Source organism: Rosa chinensis, chromosome 1 (genome assembly GCF_002994745.2).
Source record: "Rosa chinensis cultivar Old Blush chromosome 1, RchiOBHm-V2, whole genome shotgun sequence".
Lineage (NCBI taxonomy): Eukaryota > Viridiplantae > Streptophyta > Magnoliopsida > Rosales > Rosaceae > Rosa > Rosa chinensis.
Genome location: NC_037088.1, coordinates 54,897,411 through 54,919,728, shown reverse-complemented (window position 1 = coordinate 54,919,728; position 22,318 = coordinate 54,897,411). Strand labels below are relative to the sequence as shown.

The 22,318-nt window shown below is 38.5% G+C and overlaps 4 protein-coding genes across 5 annotated transcripts; 3 read left to right on the top strand and 1 right to left on the bottom strand.

Moving 5' to 3' along the window:
- Window positions 1-217: 217 nt before the first annotated feature.
- Window positions 218-5,514, top strand: LOC112182821. The gene is made up of 9 exons (XM_024321368.2): window positions 218-340; window positions 1,122-2,265; window positions 2,416-2,643; window positions 2,932-3,917; window positions 3,995-4,085; window positions 4,235-4,318; window positions 4,421-4,717; window positions 4,809-5,059; window positions 5,222-5,514. The coding sequence occupies exons 2-9, from the start codon at window positions 1,126-1,128 to the stop codon at window positions 5,406-5,408; spliced, it is 3,264 nt and encodes a 1,087-aa protein (XP_024177136.2). The 5' UTR covers window positions 218-340; window positions 1,122-1,125; the 3' UTR covers window positions 5,409-5,514.
- Window positions 5,515-5,867: 353 nt separating this feature from the next.
- On the bottom strand, window positions 5,868-9,887 carry LOC112169942. The gene is made up of 3 exons (XM_040509275.1): window positions 9,759-9,887; window positions 7,402-8,483; window positions 5,868-7,070 (listed from the first exon to the last, which is right to left on the bottom strand). The coding sequence occupies exons 1-3, from the start codon at window positions 9,881-9,883 to the stop codon at window positions 6,016-6,018; spliced, it is 2,262 nt and encodes a 753-aa protein (XP_040365209.1). The 5' UTR covers window positions 9,884-9,887; the 3' UTR covers window positions 5,868-6,015.
- Window positions 9,631-18,369, top strand: LOC112182408 (aminodeoxychorismate synthase, chloroplastic). 2 transcript variants are annotated; one of them, XM_024320902.2, is made up of 14 exons: window positions 9,631-10,045; window positions 10,862-11,250; window positions 11,739-11,870; window positions 12,671-12,738; window positions 13,222-13,286; window positions 13,450-13,516; window positions 14,036-14,296; window positions 14,385-14,511; window positions 14,958-15,256; window positions 15,686-15,765; window positions 15,976-16,078; window positions 16,183-16,265; window positions 16,991-17,608; window positions 17,724-18,369. In XM_024320902.2, exons 2-14 carry the CDS (start codon window positions 10,917-10,919, stop codon window positions 18,202-18,204), a joined length of 2,718 nt encoding a protein of 905 aa, XP_024176670.1. In that variant the 5' UTR covers window positions 9,631-10,045; window positions 10,862-10,916; the 3' UTR covers window positions 18,205-18,369. The 2 variants fall into 2 exon arrangements, with proteins under 2 accessions (XP_024176670.1, XP_024176672.1); XM_024320904.2 differs by lacking the exon at window positions 9,631-10,045 and having other exon boundaries at window positions 11,117-11,254.
- A 742-nt stretch (window positions 18,370-19,111) lies between these two features.
- LOC112182406 (quinone oxidoreductase 1) lies at window positions 19,112-22,028 on the top strand. The gene is made up of 5 exons (XM_024320900.2): window positions 19,112-19,317; window positions 19,698-19,839; window positions 20,047-20,273; window positions 20,968-21,225; window positions 21,566-22,028. Exons 1-5 carry the CDS (start codon window positions 19,129-19,131, stop codon window positions 21,869-21,871), a joined length of 1,122 nt encoding a protein of 373 aa, XP_024176668.1. The 5' UTR covers window positions 19,112-19,128; the 3' UTR covers window positions 21,872-22,028.
- Window positions 22,029-22,318: the final 290 nt, after the last annotated feature.

The window sequence follows — 22,318 nt, the reverse complement described above, 5'->3', positions numbered from 1 at the left end:
TGACCATCAGCCCCAAAATTGGGAAATTTTGGCCCAGTTGCCCCAGAAAGAAAAAACTGTTCCCATTAACCCAAACGTGAGTGAAAAAGACAATTTTACCCACCTTCAACTCCTTTATGGCGGTTCGTTTTCCACCATTTTTCAGTTTCAAAAAAAAAAAATAACGCGCTCTCTCTCTCGCACTCGCTCTCGCTCTCGATCTCTCTCTCACTCTCGATTCGCAGTTTCTCCACCAACTCTGCTATCTAGACCAACTCCGGCGGCGATTCAACGTTCTCCGGCGGCGATTCAACGTTCTCCGGCGTCGATTCAACGTTCTCCGGCTTCGGTATTATAGAAAGTGAGTGGAAATCTCTGTTCCGTTTCAGATTCTTTACCTTTATGTGAGATTGAACTTGTTCATAGCCTAGGTTTGGTTAATCGAGTGGGCAAATGAGAAAAATAGTATTTTCCTGTTTCAAAATTAGAAAAATCTAGGATTTCGGTTTCAAATCTATTACAAATTCATGTTTTATGTTAACCGGGGACACAAAAATTGAAAAATATGAAAATGAACATGTATTGTGAGCTTATTTCAGGGCAATAGATGTCTATTGCCCCAAAACAGAAGCTTCTATTGGGGACCAATAGACGTCCATAAAGCCAAAACAGATGCCTCTATTGGGGGCCAATAGACATCTATTGGGCAATAGACGTCTATTTCCCTGCAATATAGGCTTTTTTTGTTGGCCAATAGATGTATATTGCCCCGAAAGAACCTTCTGTTTTTGGATAATAGATGTCTATTGGGGCAATAGACGTCTATTGGTCCCCAATACAGGCTTCTGTTGTTGGCCAATAGATGTATATTGCCCCGAAAGAACCTTCTGTTTCGGGACAATAGATGTCTACTAGGGCTATAGACGTCTATTATGCCAAAACAGATGCTGCTATTGGGGGCCAATAGACATCTATTGGCCCCAATAGAAGCTTCTGTTGGAGATTATATATCTCTATTGGGGACCAATACATGTCTATTGGTCCCCAATAGAGGCTATTGTTTTGGGATAATAGATGTTTAATGGGGTTCAGTAATTGAATGTGGATGTGCAATAATGAATTGTTCTTCTTTCCTTTATTAGCAGAATGCCAAGAACCAAACGACCACAATTCAGCTGCATCTTTGAAGAAAATATGGACGAAACACAAAGATCAGAAGAACAAACACTTCGGCAAAGGATGGAAGTGATAAAGTCTAGGAAGTCATCACGAAGAAAAGAAGAAACTTCTAGTAATGACGAAGAAGTAGAAGAAGAAGGAGAAGAAACAGAGGAGGAAGAAGAAGTACAAGAAGAAGGAGAAGAAACAGAGGAACAAGAAGAAGAAGAAGAAGAAGAAGAGAAGGAGGAAGAGGAGGAGGAGGATGATGATCGAGAAACAACACAAAGGTTTTATGTGCAGACAAGGAGTCTAAGGAGCAAAAAGAAACAAGAGTATGATGAAGACGAGGCCGAACAGCCAACGAAAAAGAAGATCAAACGGGAAAAGTCTAACACGAAAGAGGAAAAGACAAAGAAAGGGGAAAGGAGGAACACAAAGACAACAGAAAAGGCAAAGATCCAGTGGAAGCAACAGAAATGCACTCTAAGTGCTTTCTGGAGATTGATTGACACATATAGAGAGAAAATACCTAAAGGGGCTTGGGATATTTTGAGTACTACTGTATTTTGGGGGATGATCAGACCATTCTATGAGAAGAAGCTTACAGAAACTCAGCTCCACAAACATGAGGCAGACTTGGAGATTATACTGAAGTACTTTGATGTTAAAAAAGCCAAGTTTGTGTTTGGGGAGACAGAAATGGAAATAACATTGCAGGACATAAATGAATTGTTTGACCTGCCAACAACTGGTATTGAATGGGACCTGAGCAAGAAGGTGCTCAAGGAGGAACGGAAGGCATCTTCGATATTTGACGTCAACATGAGGAAAGAAACAGTAATAAAACCTGATCTGGAAAACAAACTCAGCAAGGAGCTCGGCAAGAAGAAGAACGCTGATCCTAAGATAATTGCGGCACTGCTTATCATGTACCTCTTCAATGCATTCTTCTTCAGCAGGACATCAACAACCTTGACATGGGACCTCATCAACGCTTGTGAAGACATAGATAACATAAACAGTTTCAATTGGGCCAAGATGGTACTAGATTTTCTGCTGGATGGCCTTCAGAGGTACCGAAAAGATCATCCAACGACTCTTTCTGGCTGCATCATTCTCATATATGTAAGTACAATACTAATTTTCTGGTCTATTGCCCCCCAATACATGTCTACTGCCCCCCAATACAGGGGTTAATACGTGTCTATTGGGGGGCAATAGACACGTATTGGTTGTCTGTTATTCATTTACTGACAAATATAATTTTGGTAACAGTACTGGTTCTTGGAGAAGACCAAGATCAGAAACTGGATTCCAGGAATGGAGGATGAGAAACCGAGATTTGTGAGGTGGTCGATAAAGGAGCTGTTCAACCTGCAGAAGCTCCATCAGAATCCAGACTGGCCAGAGGAGTTGATAAAAGATGGGCCTTGGTTAGAACATTGCTACATCAACTTGTCGGATACGGAGGAGGAGCAAGAAACACCAAGTTTCAACAACTGGGTAAGTTAGCAATTATAGTGGAATTGAACAAATGGTCTATTGGGGGGCAATAGACATCTATTGGCCCCCAATACTGGGTTCAGAAGGTGTCTATTGGGGGCAATAGACATCTATTGGCCCCCAATACTGGGTTCAGAAGGTGTCTATTGGGGGCAATAGACATCTATTGGCCCCCATTACTGGGTTCATAAGGTCGCTATTGGGGGCCAATATACATCTATTGCCCCCAATAGACATTAGTGGTTTTTTCTTATTTTTTTGATTCAAGTGTTGTTTTATTGGTTACAGGTTCCCCAAGCGAGCCAAGACGAGGAAGAGGAGACCATAAGGCTTACTGGTAACATGAAAGTTCTGCTAAAAGAAATGGATAGAGTGATTGAAGACAATGGTGAAAAACAGGAAATGGAGAAGCAAATGAAGAAACTATTGGAAGCAAATGAGGGGCTTGCAAACCATATTAGGGAGCTTTGGAAAAAGGTTACTGTTGCTGATGAGAAAATTGAGAGTATGGAGAAAAAAATGACTGAGGTGATGCAGGAAAACAGATCGCACCAGAACCACATAAAAGCTCTGAAGAAATGTTTGGCGAAAGGAACCAGCAGGAACCCTGACCTGAAAAGCAGTGAGCAACAAAATAATCAACAACAGATGGTGCAGGTGTCGACCGAGAAAGATCACAGGAGGGAATCTACGGGGAACTTTGCAGAATATGACACTCAAACACCAGTCAACGAAGAACCAAGGGCAGCAGATCCAATTAATGCATCTCCAATATCTTACAAGAGTCCAGAACGGGAAGTGTTTGAGGATACACATTTGGTCACACTAAATGAGATGGAATCAGAAAAAATAGATCAACTTGTGTCGAAAATACTGGAAGCAGCTGAGACGGTTGAAATGCCTGAGGCAGGAACAGAAATGGCAGTACCATCGGTCCCCAGGGAGAAGAAAACGGTTGACATGCATTCAATCGAGAGGAATGTGAAAGTAAAAAAGAGAAAGGCAGCTGTGAAGGACAAGGACGATGACTTTGAGTATGACACACCAGAGATCCTGAAGACTTATGAAAAGAAAAGAAAGACTGCTGCACAGGAACAGCCAAAGCAGAAAAAGAAAGCACAACCGAAGCCGCCAACAAAAATTCAGAAAGGAAAAGAAGTGCAGCACCAAATACAAATAAAAGAGGTGAATTGTGAGAAGTACACATGGAAAACATTAAAGCCTGAACTAGCAAGACACTACCAGCAATTCTTTGAGATGGTGGATGACAATACGTGAGTGCATAGCATAACTTTCAAACCATGAATACTTCACAAACCCATATTAACTACATATTTTTCTGTTTACGCAGATATGTCTACTGGAGCAGTGAAAATGGAATACTAGGGGTAACCAGGGGAGACATGAAGATTATCGTAGAAGAGAAAGATCTGGATGTTAATGTAAGAAGCTTAACCTGTGGTGACCCAAATAGACGTATATTGCCCCCCAATAGACGTCTATTGGCCCCCAATATGGATATTTTGGGGGGCAATAGGTAATGTTCTTCACATATATAATACTAACTGAAAATCAAATTGAACAATTGCAGGTGGTCAAGGCTTACACTGAAATGTTGCAGAAGGAAATGAAAGAAACGAACACTCAGATTGGATTACTAAACATCGAAGCAGCGGTAAGCAACGAAACAAAACTAGTAGCTCGCGCTGCACCACATCCGAAAAACATATTTAAGTAAACAATTCAATGCTTTCATATGTGTTTCCTCTTTGTGCAGTTTTACGCAGTTCAACACGAAAAGAAACTAGCGGATTTCAAAAAAGAAGGCAAGAACATTCTCAAAGACGACTTCAAAGGCCATGATATTGAAATAGAGTTATTCCTGATCGAAGAACTGTGGAGTAAGTTCAGCTACCCCAAGGTGATTATCCCAATACACCATTACTACAGCCAGCACTACACACTGCTTGTCATCGACAATGAGAAAAAGCAGTTTGTTCACATGAACTCTATGCTGCCACCAAAGAAGGAATGGACAAAAGATAACCAATATTACAACAACGCAAACTGGGTGGTAAGTAACTTTATCAAAAAAAAAATGTTTATTTTTCAAATGGTGGAATTTGGAAAGTTTGTTGATGCTTTATATATCTGCATTTAAACAGGTTAAGCACATAAGGAGGTTCATACACGACGTGAAGGTGACAGGGACAATATTTCCAGATGACAGCCAGGATCAAGAGAACACAAGAGAGAAGTGCAAAGGTGAGGACAGTAAAGGAGAACTTGTCACTGAGGTTGAAGAAATGACACCAAGAGAGAAAGAGGTCAGAAGGTGGATCTTGGATAATCAAATCGGGGAAAATGACTATGAGCTTGTAGAAGACTTGAACTGCCCTCAGCAGAAATCCTGTTCGTAAGTGCCTCAAAATCCTTTACTCTTTATTTTTGATATAAAAGAAGACAGTTTAATTGATAAATTTGTGCAAATTGTTTGTCTATTGCCCCCCAATAGGTGTCTATTGGGGGCAATAGGAACTCTCTTTATGGATCTGTCCCTGAAATTCTTGCTTTACAGGGATGACTGTGGGCCGTTTATGATCCATTTCATGGAAAGCATAGTTCACGGAGTGCAACCCAGCAAGAAGAAAGGCAATGACATGAGGAAAACAATTCTTGAGAGGTTTGCAAAGGAGGAAAGTGCTTGGAGCGTCGAAAAATACCTTGCTGAAACTGCAGATGCTGTAGGAGAGCCAAAAAAATAGAAAATGAATATTTTAAGTAGTTACTTTCTGTTGAACTTACTTTGATTTGGAATAATTTCGGATGATTTGACATCTTTTCAATTTAATTTCTGTCAACTTGAAAGAATTTATCTTCATTTACTATGGTTGCGCATAGGACACAGGTTGATATTCAAATTACAGGCCCCTATTACAAACCTGATGCCTTGACTCCTTAGAAACCAAGTTGTATTGGGGGTCAATAGAGGTCTATTGGCCCCCAATAGAGCTTGGTTAGAGGGTCAGAAGTAACACAAATAGAATATCAAACTACATTTGAATGTGCAAGTGTTAAAAATTTCACAACTGTGAAACAACAACCCTCAAACATTTAGGTTCTATTGTGTGCCGAAAAGCTATATTGCACCCAAATAGACATTTAATGTAGGGTCACATCACAGTGGAAAAAATGAATCAATTTATCAGTCAGCAACAAAACTGAAGTACCAATCAATGTCAATAATCTTTGACACCAAAAAATGTTAAACTGACCCTGGATAAAATCATCTATTGCCCCCCAATAGCCTATTACTGCCCCCCAATACAGCCAGTCAGAATGCTAAAACAATTGACAGCTTTACATTCAAATTCAAATAGGTTCAGTGCAGGTCTTCTTGTTATGCTGTCCCATTTTGCCACATCGGCCGCAACGAATGAGCTTCTTTTCACACTCTCCTCTAGACTTGAACCTCTTGAGCCTAGGCCTCCCGGGAGGCCTTTTTGCATTTGGAGGAAGTATGTAGTCATTACTTGCAGATTCCGAAGAAGCCATATCAACATTAGATATTGGATAAATTGGAAAATCATAACACTTCTTGTAATAATCAACATAAAAATACTTATCCATAAAAGCATAAACATCCAATGAGGCAGCTTGAATTGCAGCAAGACCGTGGCAGCAAGGGAAGCAGTTAATCTCCCATTTTTTACATGAGCACGAAGGAGTTCCAAGGTCCACAACATAAGAATACTTTGATCTAACCTCATAAACATTTGTATGGGAGTAATGCACATTGAAACGACAAGCTTTCTCCATACCTTCTTTCAAACGACCCTCCATAACAGGAGTAAGTTGCGAGGTCCAAAGCTGTGCCTCGTCTCTCCTCTCACCCATCATCTGCATCACCCTAATCCGAGTCTGATCAAGCATAGTGTACACTGGCATCTCCCGTTCAACAGCAAACCAAGCATTAAAAGATTCAGCTATACTATTAGCCATAATTCCATAACGGCATCCAGGGAAAAATGCACGGCACCAATTTTGAACAGGCAGATCAGCAAGAAACGGATCTATAATATCAGCACCACCAGCTTCTCTCAACTCTCTCAAATGAAAACGATATTCCTTTTCAGTGCATGAATATGCCAACTCAAAAAACTTCTTTTTAACATCATCTTTCAAAACAGAAGAGCCTTTACCGTTGTATTTAGTCATAAGGTTATGCACCAAGTGCTTGTAACAGAAAAGATGAGGATTACCAGGAAATATCTTGTCGAAAGCACTCAACAGTCCAACACCACGATCACTAATAAAAGTGATCTTTCTACCTTGAGGTTCCAGCAAGTTCTTCAAGTGTTGGAAGAAAAAGGACCAATTAGCATCAGTCTCAGAATCACAGACACACATTGCAAGAGGAAAGAAACCTACAGAAAACAGGAAAAAAAAGTGAGTATATTGGGGGTCAATAGACGTCTATTGGGGGACAATACACGATTGCAGCGTGCCGCTGCACCGCCAGAGGGAGCGTGCCGCAACACATTTTCAACAAAAAAGAATTAAAAAAACAACAATAAACATAATAGAAACAAAAAGGGGAGAGAAATCAGAAGAAAATGAACGTGTATTGGGGGGCAATATATGTCTATTGGGGGTCCAAACATGATTGCAGCGTGCCGCTGCAACGCCAGAGGGAGCGTGCCGCAACACATTTTCAACAAAAATACCAATAAAAAATCATAGACATGAGAAAAATACCATGATTTCTATTCTTTCCGGTTGCACAAAGTATCTGCCCCTTGTAGACACTCTTCCCAAAAGTCCCATCGACATACAAGATGGGAAGACAGAATTCAAAGCCACGAACACAGCCCGCATAAGCTAGGAAAAGCCTATGGAACCGATTACTCGATGAATCAACTTCCAAAACAAAAGAAGATCCCGGGTTCGTCTCAAATACAGCTTCCCTATACCATGTTAACATGTTAAACGAATCAGCCTCAGAACCATAAATCATTTCCCTAGCCTTCTGCTTTGCTTTCCAAGCAACCTTGTATGATATATCAAACCCATAAGCTGACTTGAACTTGCTGATAATTTCCCTTGGCTTCAATGACAAGTTATAGCTAATGTCCTCTTCAATACATGACTTGACAATTTTCGATCCCAAAAGCTCATGTTTTTGTTTTCGAAGAACACCTTTGCAAGAGTGGACATTGTCCAACTCACCAATAATAAAGCAACCATTTGCAGGCAAAACATAACCATGGACATTCCACTCACATCCTTCGGTTCCCCAATTCGAACAAACTGCATGAATTCTGTCCCAGTCATTTCTAATAAATACAAAGCTGAACCCAACTTCAATAGCATACTTTCTGAGCTTGTCTCGAAACTCGGGGGAACCGCCACGAAATTTCTGCCCTACACATTGAATGTAACTAGCCCACTCATTTGACAAGTAAGACTTTTGAACTTCAGTCCTAAATGCCTCAGTGAGGTAATCATCTTCATCCACAATACCAGAGCAGCTATCTTCAAATGAAACAGAAGCTTTTTTGCTGCAAATTACACTATTCTTCAACACCATAATATCAACACAATCCAACTTGTAAATCTTGGCACCGCTAAACAGCATCTTGAAATCATCATCATTGCGAAGAAAAAAAATAGCGCATCCAGGAAGCGAATAATGAAGCTCAATATCATCAGTTGCAGAAAACTTGAACCGTTCACAAATGTATTCAAACAAATGAGCATAGCTCATATATTGATTAATACAAAACATGAAACTTTGTCCAGAATGAGTGCACTTAACAGCTAAGGAAGCATCCATAGTCCTGTATATAAAAAACAAAAATAATAAATAAAAAAAATAAAAAATCAAATCACTATTGCCCCCCAATAGACACATACTGACCCCAATAGATGGGACTCAGATAAAATGTCTTTTCAAAACCGAAACAAGTTACTAAACACGTACTACTGAACTTCAGTAACAACTAAGAGTATCAAAAAAGAAGAAAAGCAGCTTTTTCAATCCTCTATTGACCCCCAATATGGGTCTACTGGGGGGCAATATACGGTTCACAAAGACCAAAATCATGTCAGAAGCTACCAAATCACATCATTATCAACACCGTGAACAACAATTCATCCAAAAAAAAGAAGAAAAGCAGCTATGTAAACCAATATTGACTGGCAATAGACGATTAACAAATACCAGAATACATTGAACCGTTTCAAAACAGAATCACAACAAACTTACCACACCGAAACAGATTAAAACTTAGCACAACAAACTTATAAGCATGAAAAATAGCAAATCGAACCAAAACAAAGATGAAATTCACGAAACACAGACCAAAATTAACTCAATAAGTCGGAAATAAAAAAGTACAGGAAAACAAAACTCATATTCAAAAAATCAGCCTCAGACTCAATCGAGATGAATAGCAAACAAGGATACAAAAAAAAAAAAAAAAATCGAAGAAACGGAATTGAAATCGTTTCAAACCGAGCTGCAGCGACATTGTTGAAATCCAAAGCGACATTGCTTCTTTCTCTCTCCATTGCGAGCTTCTCTCTCTATCGCACCAGAACCAGAGCTTCTCTCTCTAAGCAGAAGTTCTCTCTATTCGTTACCTCGGGATTTCAAACTGGGGCTGAAAGACTAGGTCGTTAACAGAAGGGTAAAAAGGTGAACAAAAATATATTAAAATAGAAATGTTGTGTAAAAAGAAATAGATCCTTAGAGTGTTTAGGGTAGAAGGGAATTAAAAAAAGTTGCTGGGGTAAGTGGGAACATTGACTATAAAATTAGGGTAAATGGACAAAAACCCTTTTTATAAAGCCTACTAATTTATTTTATACCCCTCACCTATAACAAATAAATAAACTTAGCCATTTGCTAATCAAAATCCCTCTGCTCTTATTGAGAAGGGAAAAACTCGGCCATAGACAATCATCGGAAAATCAAAAGAGGATCTTAGAGGTTTTACTTATTTTTCCAATAGCATGGTCATGGTCAAATTGTGTATAAAAAATGTTAGCAAGTGACAGTCCAAATTTATTAAGACAAGAAAACAAAGAAAAGGTTGTGCTTCCCTACCCACCCTTTTGAATTCGAAAGATCAACCGCGATATGCGGCCCAGGATTCCTCTCCATTGAATCTGGATTCTGGAGACTCACCTCACTCTTTTCTGTCCGTATCAGGTACGGTGGCGGCAGGTCCCACATTCCTCTTTCCCTAGTTTCCATGGTCGTATGTGCCTCTCCTCCTCCTCCACTACCAACTAACCCCATTGCCAATAAAGCCTCTGCTTTGCCGCCTCTCCTTCCAATCCCTTTTTACTAAATGACCCAATAAGGATCGCATCTCTCTCTCTTCTGGCTCTTGAGGTTAGCTTCTCGTCATTTGAAGCTTTTGTTGTGTCTGAAAGTTTCTTGCTTTACAATGAAGTTTCATGCTTTTCAATCAAGTTTCGTGCTTTTCAATCTGGGATCTGTAAAACAGAACAAAGGGTTGTTGTATTTGGTTGTGTATTGAACTTTTTGGGTTCGCAAGAGTTGTTTCTTATGCCAGCTTTGTAGGTTGTTGCGAAGCTTAGTGATTTCTAGTGTGGAAAGTTTGTATCTTGATGCGTGGTGAAGGAAGGAGATGAGCCCATTTGGCTGTTTCGTTCATTGGTTTAGCGGTTGCTATTATAGTAACTGCTTTTGGTTGAGCTCATTAGTATAATGGTCATGCTGAATTGTGTTGGAAGCAAACCATAGTATGAGTATGCCTGTAGGCCCTGAACTTCTAAGTTGTTCCTGTTTTGTTTTGTTCTATTTAACGCACTGCTCATTGATTCATCTTCAAGTTACTTAATAATCATATCAACTTATCTACTGCCAGGACAAACCAAAGACAATTTTGCTCGCCAACTTTAGCCTTAAACGATTCTGTCATGTAGATAATGTGTGTGTTGGGCATTATCTATTATAGTGATTATGTATCTTATGGAGAGTCTGATGTTGTCATTAAGTATATATAATGGGACACATTGACTTAAGTGGTAATGCACACCATGTTAAGGGTAATGAGTGGATTTGCTCTACTTGATAAATGGATGTAGGTGCATAGAGAAACTGAAGACCAAAGTCCTAAATTGCTTCGCATAGCATATTGAATTATAGGGGGCACATCTAATTGTGTACATTGCTGTGTTGCAGGAGCTCTGTGATGCACACTCTTGTGTAAATTTGATATTCACCATTGAAAAGAAATATGAAGTTCACCTTGTGTTCATCATCTTCTGAGCTTAGATATCCTGTTGTTGAGGGGTTGCCCGGACGTACAAACAAGAATATACTAGAGCCTGAACCGTCGGTGAAGGTTGATAATTTTGTTAAGAAGGTTAATGCTCAAGCATCTAATCATGAGACGAGGAAGCTGGTGATGTCTAGCAATTTGATGCCTCAGCACATACAAGAATCACATGTGGGAAAGAAACAACTGGAGGCACCTGGTCGGAAGTTGGAATTTGTGAGGACATTATTGATTGACAACTATGATAGCTACACATACAATATATACCAGGAGCTGTCTGTCATTAATGGCTGTATGTGAGCTCTCTTTCCCTCCCTTTTCCTTTGTATCTAATGAACCGACATATCTATCTCCATGCCTACCACTCATTGTTTCCAGGGGTTACAATTATTCTTATTATCTTTAACATGCTCTGATCATCTCTTATTGTGCACTATCTGATATCTTTATTTTATATGGAATCGCAATACTGTATTCAATGTTTGTGTGCTAAGTTGGTAGATTCTTCTAATGTGTCCTGATGTAGTTTACACTGGTAAATGACAATAAGCATGTCCATCTTGCTTCAAATATAGCCATAAGGAGAACTGAACATTGCTTCTTACAGGAAAAAGGTTCTGTCTTGGTTAAAAAAAAAATGGTATATTTCTTGTAATAAAATGGAGTTGATCCATAAGATAGGAATAGAGCATACTGATGTTTACTCAGTTCTGCAAGAATAATAATTTGATTTTGTTCCTTTAGTGTACTATTCTGACAGTTGGCTTATAATTGTGCCAGTACCTCCTGTTGTGGTGCGAAATGATGATTTGACATGGAAAGATGTTTGCCATTACTTGTATGAAGAAAATGCATTTGATAACATTGTTATATCACCTGGACCTGGTTCTCCTACATGCCCAGCGGACATAGGTGAGAGAGAAAAATGAATTTACCTTTTCCATGCTAGTTCCATCCTTATCCCATGTTATAGCAGAAAGCAGCATTGATTGGAAGCACAGTTATGCTGTCATGAAACTTCCATTTTCTTTTTGGCATCATTTGCTCCTCATAAATGGCATTTGATCTAGGCCAAAAACAGAAACAGGAGCTCCAATTGTAGCCTCTGTTCTGCAGAGCTGACAACCTCAATTTTATCATAAAAGAGCAATATTTATACTCCATGGTTTAAGTATGCTGCATACTTTGTTTGTGTGACATAATGGAAACGAAGTATGCATAAATTTCACCCATCTATGCAGAAATACATAGTTGTTCTACATACTACTCTGGTAGGATTTGGGAGATGGTTTCTTTCCTGGTAGGAGTGTAATGATTTTTGGCGCCCCTTAAGCCTGCAATTCCCCCCCCCCCCCCCCCCCCCCCCCCGAAAAAAAAGAACACCTTCTTTAGGCATCTTCTTAGTTCTGACTGTACATGACGAGAATGATGTTCTGTCAATCAATTCCTGCCCTTTGCATAATTTCTTGGGTCTCTAGGTACTTAGTATCACACACACACATTTATTTTGTATTTTTGTTCTCTCGTAGGTGATTTTTCTCTTGTATACTTTCGTTGACCTGCATCCTATTGCTGTTTTTAATTGCATTGCATTTTAATAAATTCTGTGGCCTTCTGTTTTATTTCCTGTTTGCAGCTCCTTTTGTCCTTTGCTTATACTGTTTGAAAGTTCTATTATGATTGTTTCATTAGAAACTATTTGAATCTCTCAGGAATATGTCTTCAGGTGCTGCTTGACTGCTGGAATGTCCCTATCTTGGGTGTTTGCCTTGGACATCAGGTATTTCATGTTTTTTTGTATTTTTCTTTTTAAGTACTCTAAATTAAAATGTCATAGTTGCATGCATGACAATGTCTTTCAGGTAAGATTATCATATATTTACTGAGTACATGCCTGCAAAGGCCACTGTTAACAATGGTATATACATACAAACTGCAAAATGATGTTGAACATTCATGTAAGATTTTTCTGTCCAGAATTCTGTATGGAAAATGAGAGCTAGCTCATCTACAACTCTTAGGAGTTTACATTCACATTTCTCAATCTGAAGGCTTTAGGTCCTGGATGAAGATTTTGTGTTTATGTATGTATAGACTTACATACGTGAGTGCCCACATGCACACATATGCATATGATTTAGACATATGGTTCTGGTGCATGTAAATATTCATGGGCATGCATGGAACCCATTTCAGATAACAACATGTAATCTTGATCTGAATCATAGTTCTCTTAATATGGTTTAATTTTGACCTTTAACAGGCTTTAGGTTATGTGCATGGTGCTAAAGTTGTCCACGCATCTGAACCAGTCCATGGACGCTTGAGGTATAATTATATATTTTCATGAGATTTGGTTTTCATGGTGCTTACCTTTTCTAAATAAAAGGTTTTGGATTGAAGCTGTGGTATGGTGATTTATGGGGTTCCCTTGAGGCTTGCTTTGTTGGTTCCTCCTCTATTGACTTTCTACCCATTGTTTCCCATACAGTGAAATAGAGCACAATGGGTGCGTACTTTTCAATGACATTCCCTCTGGCCACAACTCTGGATTCAAGGTCATTCTTTTCTCATGACACCGATAACTTGTTAAGATGTTTTGAATATTCATATCTTGCCTAAAGTCGGCAACATCCAAGAGAAAAAAAAAAAATATATATATATATATATATTTAGCTATCTAGTTCACTTTAAGTTTGCATCAAAATGAGATGTAGTTGTAGCGAGTCCTAGTTTTTCATGTGGATGATTCCATTCTGTCTAGTATGATAGTCAAAAGTCAAAACTACTTACTGTAGGAAGAATATTTGAATTACCAATTAATTTGCCAGTATACATAGTTTCTAAACTTCATTAAGATTAAAGTTTCCATGAGAACTCTAGACATATTGCAATTATAAATTGGAATAATAATTAAAATATCAACTAATCTAAACTCATTGCAAGATTTCTTAAAAGTACAGATGGTTTCTTGGAGCATTACTGTTTCAATTTGGTTTCGCAGTTCCATGGACCTTTTAGGTGCTTGACAGACTTATTCTTAACTCTACTTAGCTATATGCCTTATGTAATTGTAGGTGGTTCGGTACCATTCACTGGTCATAGATGCTGAATCACTCCCAGATGAACTCATTCCTATAGCATGGACCTCTTCTGTGAATGCACTTTCTTTTATTGAGACCAAAGAATCTGATGTTGCCTCTAAATTTGCTGATGGGTCTTTTTCAAGGAAACCAAAAAATGGAAGTTATTCACCTTCCAGCCATTCTGGCAAAGTACAGAGTGAAAGGGTTCTCATGGGCATTATGCATTCTTCCAGGCCCCATTATGGTGTACAGGTGTGTTGCATGATCATTGCAATTGTGAATGTTGTTGCTCAGCTTTCTCTCTGCAATACTCTCTTGACTTTATTTTTTGACCCTTCAGTTCCATCCAGAGAGTGTTGCTACCTGCCATGGAAGGCAAATATTCAAGAATTTTAGAAAAATCACAGAGGATTATTGGCTGAGATCAAGGGCATCATTCATCAACGCGCGAAATTTTCCTTTTAATGGTAAACTAAAGCTCTTTTCTTGAACCTGTCCATCCTTCTTCCCTGGTTAACTTTGTCAAGACTCTCTATCATGCCATATCATTTGCTCAAACACATACAGGCATGTTCACACATTTTAAGTCACCTGCAGACGTAATATAATTCATGTACATGCCATTTATTTTTCTGACACCTCCTGGAAGACGGGAGACACTTGGCTTTATGAGGTTGATAGAAACCTTCAGATGCATTTTTTTTGAAATTTTGTTCTGACCATATGTTATTTGTTTAACAAAGCTAAAGTTATGGCTTTAATTGCATGAATGCTATAGATGTCTAGAGTCTAGACCTCTAGCTTTTGCTATTGATAACTGGTTCTAGTTCTATTTGCCTTGTTATTATTATTATTATTATTCATCATTATTATTTTTTATACAAACTGCCACTGATCCGTATATCCTTTTTAGCACGCATGCAGATGCCCCATGTTGGTCGACTATTGACAGACGTTCCAAAACACAGGCAACCACTAAATAATGCAGATGGTCAATTATATAACAATGTAAATAACAAAAGTTTCTCTGGCATGGTTGATATGGTAAACCTTTTGCATCCAAGCATTACTATTAAAGATCTGAGGTTGAAATGGAAGAAATTTAAGCACTTGGCCGGTCAAGTTGGTGGAGCAAGAAATATATTTTGTGAACTGTTTGGACAAGATAAAGCTGAAAACACCTTTTGGTTAGACAGTTCATCAATAGAGAAGGTTTGTCGATTACTCAGTAACTTCTCTCTGTAATTGAACAACTCAATACTTCATCTTTTGTGTTTCTTGTGTGGCATTGGATTTTAGTTGTTGTGCTTACACCTATTTTAAAGGGTAATGTCAGTGCATTGTATATTTTAAAGTAACTTTTGTGGCATGGGTTTGCTAGTTACAACTCTCAGCATGATTTTCTTTATATCATGAATGTTTTTTATTTTTTATTTTTTTTATTTTTTATTTTTAAAGCCTTGGGCTTGCTAGTTACAACTCTTAGCATGATTTTTATTATCTCATGAATGTTTTTTTGAAGTTTTTAGTTGAAAGGCTTGATATTAACAGTCTTTTACTCTTTTTATGGTAGTTTTAGTTATGTTGATAAAACTACGATCTCTTACAGTGGTTACCGTCTCTCTTTTCCTTAATGTCCAGAGAAGAGCACGCTTTTCATTTATGGGAGGAAAAGGTGGAGCCCTTTGGAAGCAAGTGACCTTTAAATTGTCTGATAAAAGGTTTGAATGAACATTGTTTTGGGCAATTTTTGCTTTAACTTCTAGGTTTTGTTTAACCAGCAGTGGTTTTAACATGCTAGTATCATCATAAAATCACATAACTACCACCTTGTTATTCTTGCTGGTTCAACTAATACAATTACTTTTTACATTAAAGCTCTTATGAGCATTGTTACCTTGAATTAAAGTGGGATAAAATGCATTTTTCAGTGATATGGCTTTGAAGGGCAGTGGTCTTCTATCTGTTCAGGATGCTCAAGGCTCTATCAAATTTTCATTTTTGGAAGAAGGTTTTCTTGATTTTCTGAAAAAGGTATTAGTGAAATTACTTCTTGCGGTATACTCTTCCTGTGCGTGGCAATAATTTCTTAAATGCCTATAAATCAATTCCACTCTACTCAGTTTTAAATGTTTCAGGAGCTCCTGTCATTTTGTTATGATGAAAAGGATTATGAAGAACTTCCATTTGATTTTCATGGTGGATATATTGGTTACCTCGGGTATGCGGTTAAGTTTAATTAAACGTAATATTCTTGGACCATCTTTTCTCTGTTTTGTTCTTGTATCTTCTGCAAAATCAATTCGTCAGAGACTTGTTCTCTTACAAAAACATGATATAAAAGATGTTTTCTATACTCTAGCAATATAATTGTCGAATTTCCTCTTCTTTAAATAGTTCTCACCATGCTCTGCATCCTTAAATGTTAATGAAGTTTTTATTGACTAGTCTCATTTGTACTACATATGTCACGTTGGCACAGATGAATATTTGGTCAGCTGTTGTTTTCCCAATCACAACCCATTCAACTCAAATGGAATGTTGAGTTTGTCTATCTGCTTGTGTTTCTACTGAGTAATTCAGTTCCGGCATCTTGAAAGAAAATCCCTTTGAGTAATGCAAGGACTGTTCCAATAAAGATGATTTCTCATTGGTAAAAGGAAAGAAAAAAAATGGTGCTGATGGGTAGTTCAGTGTCCTCCTTCAGTCGATAAAAGGACACACCGAATGAGAATTTGACTCTAAAGACAATGACCTTAAGAATAGATATCCTCTCAACTGTTTAGCTGTCCTTTTTCATTGAGGTTGTAGAAGTTATCATATCTCTCCATTGGTTTCTGTGTGAATTGAATATCTATCACTAGCATACCAAATATTTAATTGCCACGGGTTGTCTACACGGCTCTCATGTTAGATCGCTTTTGTTTCCTGATTTCTGCAATGCAGGTATAACCTGAAAGTTGAATGTGGTGTGGATTCTAATCACCACAGATCCAAGACTCCAGATGCTTGCTTTTTCTTTGCTGATAACCTTGTAGTTGTTGATCATCGTAATGATGATGTTTACATACTGTCTGTAGACGAAGTATGCAGACCTTTGACACCATGGTTGGATGATACAGAACAAAAGCTTCTCAACTTAAAAGCTTCTGCTACAGGGGAGGGAAAGAAGCCAACTTTGCTGGCTCTACAATCTTCACTGTGTCAAGGAAGTTTCCTTGCTGATAAATCAAGAGAAGCGTATATAGAAGATGTTGACAAGTGCCTGGAATACATTAAAGATGGTGAAAGTTATGAATTATGTCTGACAACTCAGATGAGAAAAAGAATTGGGGACATAGACTCATTGGGACTATACCTTCATTTAAGAGAGAAGAATCCAGCACCATATGCTGCCTGGCTTAATTTTTCAGATGAAGACCTAAGTATCTGCTGTTCTTCCCCTGAGCGTTTCTTACAATTGGATAGAAATGGTGTACTCGAAGCAAAACCCATTAAGGGTACCGTAGCTCGTGGTGCGACACCAGAGGAAGATGAACAACGTAAACTACAACTGCAGTATAGGTAGGACGAAACTCTTCTATTTTAACAGATTAAAACAATTACAGCATCTGTGTTTTGCAATGTGCTATTCCCCTAACATTTTGAATTCTTCTTTCCCTTGCACCATCTTTTTCAGTGAAAAGGATCAAGCTGAAAATCTGATGATAGTTGATCTTCTAAGGAATGACCTTGGTCGTGTGTGTGAGCCTGGCTCAGTTCATGTGCCACGTCTTATGGATGTGGAATCATATGCTACGGTTCATACTATGGTCAGCACAATTCGTGGGCAAAAGCGGTCTGATGTGACTGCAATTGATTGTGTGAGAGCAGCATTTCCGGGTGGTTCGATGACTGGTGCACCGAAATTGAGATCAATGGAACTTCTTGATTCAATCGAAACTAGTTCTCGAGGTATCTACTCGGGCTCCATTGGCTTTTTCTCATATAACCAGACATTTGATCTAAATATAGTTATTAGAACTGTTGTTATACACGAGGGTGAAGCTTCAATAGGAGCGGGGGGAGCCATTGTTGCCCTATCAAATCCTGAAGACGAGTACGAGGAGATGGTTTTGAAAACACGAGCTCCAGCAAAAGCTGTATTAGAATTTTTATAGGCATCAACATATTCTTCGTTTTCACATTGACCAAATTGTTGTTAAAGAAACTCAATACAGGCCTGTGGAAAATACCAGGCCACATAGCGTTGCTTATTGATTCATGATTGATTTGTCAAAACAAATAAAGGATGTTTCTTATAATCTCATTACAATTTTACTTGGCACCAGCACACACTATGTAGAGCTGTGCAACATTATAACCTCAATAGTTATGTTCTATTTTCTAGAACTGGGAAACTCTTGCTTGCACCCTCAATTCCATTGATTTCCCATTTTAGAAACTCACCAATGGCTAGTAAAGCCTTGCTACTGCCACTACCTTTACTTCCTTTCCCAGATGATCTATGTTTCTTAGTCAATTTAAGGATGATAATGAATACGGGCTCTGAAGGATTTGTAAAACTTAAATAGCAGATTAAACCAAGGTGGTCTATAAGAGTTGCCACAAAGTCAGAACCCAGATGGCTGCTGTAGGCATCAAACCATACATAACTCAAGATTATAAGCCCTCAATTAGTCATAACACAAGAAGGCGATCTGGATACATCTTAGAACTTCATCGACAGGGCATGATCCGCCGTGAGATGAATCAATGAGTTAGTGCCTCCTCTCCATGAGTTCTAAACCTGTGAACAAGTTACATTTATCAAAGTAATTAGCATGAAAGAAAACTCTAGAGTAATATTAACCCGAGAGTGATCGAAAGCTCCAAATAACAAAGTAACCTGACACTACCAGGGAAGGCTCCAAACACAGTAAAAAAACCTTCCCCTACACATAAGCTACACTTTGGCAGGAAAAATTGAAAATTTTGTATGGGCCAGAAAGCCCAATGAGTACGAGAATTTACGAGTCCGATTACCATGACCTTCACCTAGCCCGTATGTCATCCCCATTCAAGTATTTGATGCAGTCAAATGAATGGGTTCACTTGGAACAAGTTTCCAGTTGGTTCCACTAGTTCACACTGTTTCAATTTCCATCAAAAATAGGGTCAACTCTTCACTCAGAACCCATAAATCACTAGTTAGAGCTCTTGCAACTCAAGCATCATCATCAGCAGCTAAGATGGTCAAAGGCATTAGAGTCCATGAACATGGTGGACCTGAGGTATCTCTCTCACTCTCTGTCTCTCTTTCTTGCCATTTGCCTGGTGAAAGATATTTACTTTTTTAACGTTTGAATTGGGTTCATGGAGAATTTTGATGAAAGCTGAAGTAAGGAGTATACTGGGCACTTGTTGTTATTTGTACCAGAGAACCCATTATGGATTCATGATCACTTGTTTGTGTTGAATCAGTGAAATCAATAGTTTATTTCTAGGCAATCTGGTAAGGGACTTGTTGATGTTACTTAAGAATACATGATCATAATCACCACTGGTACAAGAGTGTAAAGAAGTTATCTTTGGTCACATGCTAGCTGAATTTCATTGTGCAAATGCCTTTTTCATTGACATATAACTTGGTTTTGTCATGTAATGATGTTAGGTCTTGAAATGGGAAGATGTGGAAGTAGGAGAGCCCAAGGAGGGCGAGGTCCGTGTGAAGAACAAGGCCATTGGGCTTAATTTCATCGATGTGTACTACCGCAAAGGGGTTTATAAGACTCCTTCAATTCCTTACATCCCAGGTTTTTGCTTCATTTCTTGTAGTTCACTATCAGAATACAAGTTAGTATTTATAATTTTAAGAAGATGCCTCTCAATCAGGATTGACTTATAGTCCAATTTTTAGAACTTCATTATCTGGTTGGGCCTTTGAAATGGATTTATCTTCTTGTTCCTAATTTGAATGCTGACAGAAAACCTATTTAATACAAGGAAATTTTCTGTTCTAGGTGTCGAGGCTTGTGGAGTTGTGACGGCTGTGGGACCTGGACTAACCGGCAGGCAAGTTGGAGATGTTGTAGCCTTCGCTGGTGGTGCAATGGGCTCCTATGTGGAAGAGCAGATCCTTCCTGCTAACAAAGTTGTTCCTGTTCCTCCTTCCATTGAGCCTACTGTTGCCGCATCCCTCTTGCTTAAGGGCATGACAGCTCAGTTTCTACTGCGTCGTTGCTTCAAGGTACTTCTATACTCATCCATACCATCTGGAATTTTATAACTCATAAACCACATGTGAGTCGGTGAAATCAAGAATTCTTGAATTATAAATTTAGAATACATGAGATGGGGTTCCAGGAAACGACATCTTAGATTGTGATGGTGCTGGTTTTATTCTTTCTTGAATATGTATGTGGCATTGCAGAACATTTTTGTAGAGTTATATGTTGCATACACCTATCAGGCTATCAGTGTATATTGATTACCATTAGACCGGTCACTGCAACTGTCTGTAAGGGAATTATATGATATAGGTCTGATCCATTGTTTTGATTATACAATGCCAGACCAATTTTCCAGCAATTATCCTTGCTTTGAAAAAGCAGTATGCTCGGTTATGAACGTGAACTAGTTGATTTCATTTGTTAATCGTGATTTATGTTCCATTTCTTTGAACTGAGATAGAAGGAGCATAGACAATGCTATAAGTGTATCAATATCATGGTACTTCTTAAGAGCATAGAATGTTAACAACATAATCCTGGACTAACATAAGGCTTTCAAGGGTTCCAATAACATGGCACTGCTTTAAGCGTATCACTATCATGCCCCCTCTCGTTTATACAGAACCCATCACGAGGTTGAAGCATAGGAATGGACCTGTGGATAATCCTGGACTCACAGATTTGAAACTTCTGATGTTTTTTTCTATACAGGTGGAACCTGGACATACAGTCCTTGTTCATGCAGCAGCTGGTGGAGTCGGATCCCTTTTATGCCAGTGGGCTAACGCCCTTGGTGCCACTGTCATTGGAACTGTATCAACTAAAGAGAAGGCAGCTCAAGCCAAGGAAGATGGCTGTCACCATGTCATAATCTATAAGGAAGAGGACTTTGTTGCTCGTGTGACTGAAATAACATCTGGCAATGGGGTTGAAGTTGTCTACGATTCTGTTGGGAAGGATACGTTTGAGGTAACTTCTCTTCATTCTCTTAAAAAGAAAGACAAAAGCAGAACCAAGAGAGTTTAGTGAGAAAGATCATCCTATGTTCAAATTCTACCTAAGAACCTTTTATGGTTTCGGTATTCTTTTTCTTTTAACTTTCTTCATATCTTTAAAATGAAAATTTTCAGAATAATCTTCATCTGATCTTAATCAAGATTTAGGCTGGTTACTTGTTTACATGAATGAAATTAATGGTGCACAGTATATCAACATAACTTGAAAAATTAACAAGGAGTTCAATTAAGCCAGTCTGTTTTTGGTTCGTGCTGCGTAAGTCCTTAATTGGAGGAGGTATTATTGTATTCAGGGATCATTGATATGCTTGAAGTCTCGTGGATACATGGTGAGTTTTGGGCAGTCATCAGGTGCACCAGATCCGGTTCCATTATCAGCTCTTTCAGTGAAGTCACTGTTCTTGACCAGGCCTTCCCTTTTCCATTACACAGCTACTCGAGATGAATTGTTAGAGACTGCAGGAGAGGTATTTTCTAATGTTGATGCAGGTATATTGCGGGTTCGAGTAAATCACACCTACCCATTGTCTGAAGCAGCACTTGCACATTCAGACCTTGAGAATAGGAAAACATCTGGATCTGTTGTACTTATCCCCTGAGGCGATCCTCAAATTATATATTTAATTTCAAGGATATATGTGAGGAAATTTACTTTTATGTCAAATGCAATGGATGTTTAAACTTTAAACCTGTAGTCATCAAGAAACTTGTTATGCAATAAAAGCAATCGGACCTCTTCCATCTGGTCTTCTTTTCGTAGTTATGTTGCAGTTTACAGGTCTTAATCTCATATCTGTACAACATATGTTCCTAATTATGTCTCACCTCCTCTCAAAATTTATGATTACATTGGTAAAAGAGACTATAAAGAATGATGGTGATGGATCACGAAATCACTTTACTAGATGTGCCGGAAGTTTGTGAAGACTAATGGTTACATTCCTCTAAACACATTGATAATAGCCTTTGATAGGATTATTTGTAAACAACTGGAAAGTATTTTTCCTTTTTTTAACAAATTTATGAAATCACAAGAACCTGTTGCC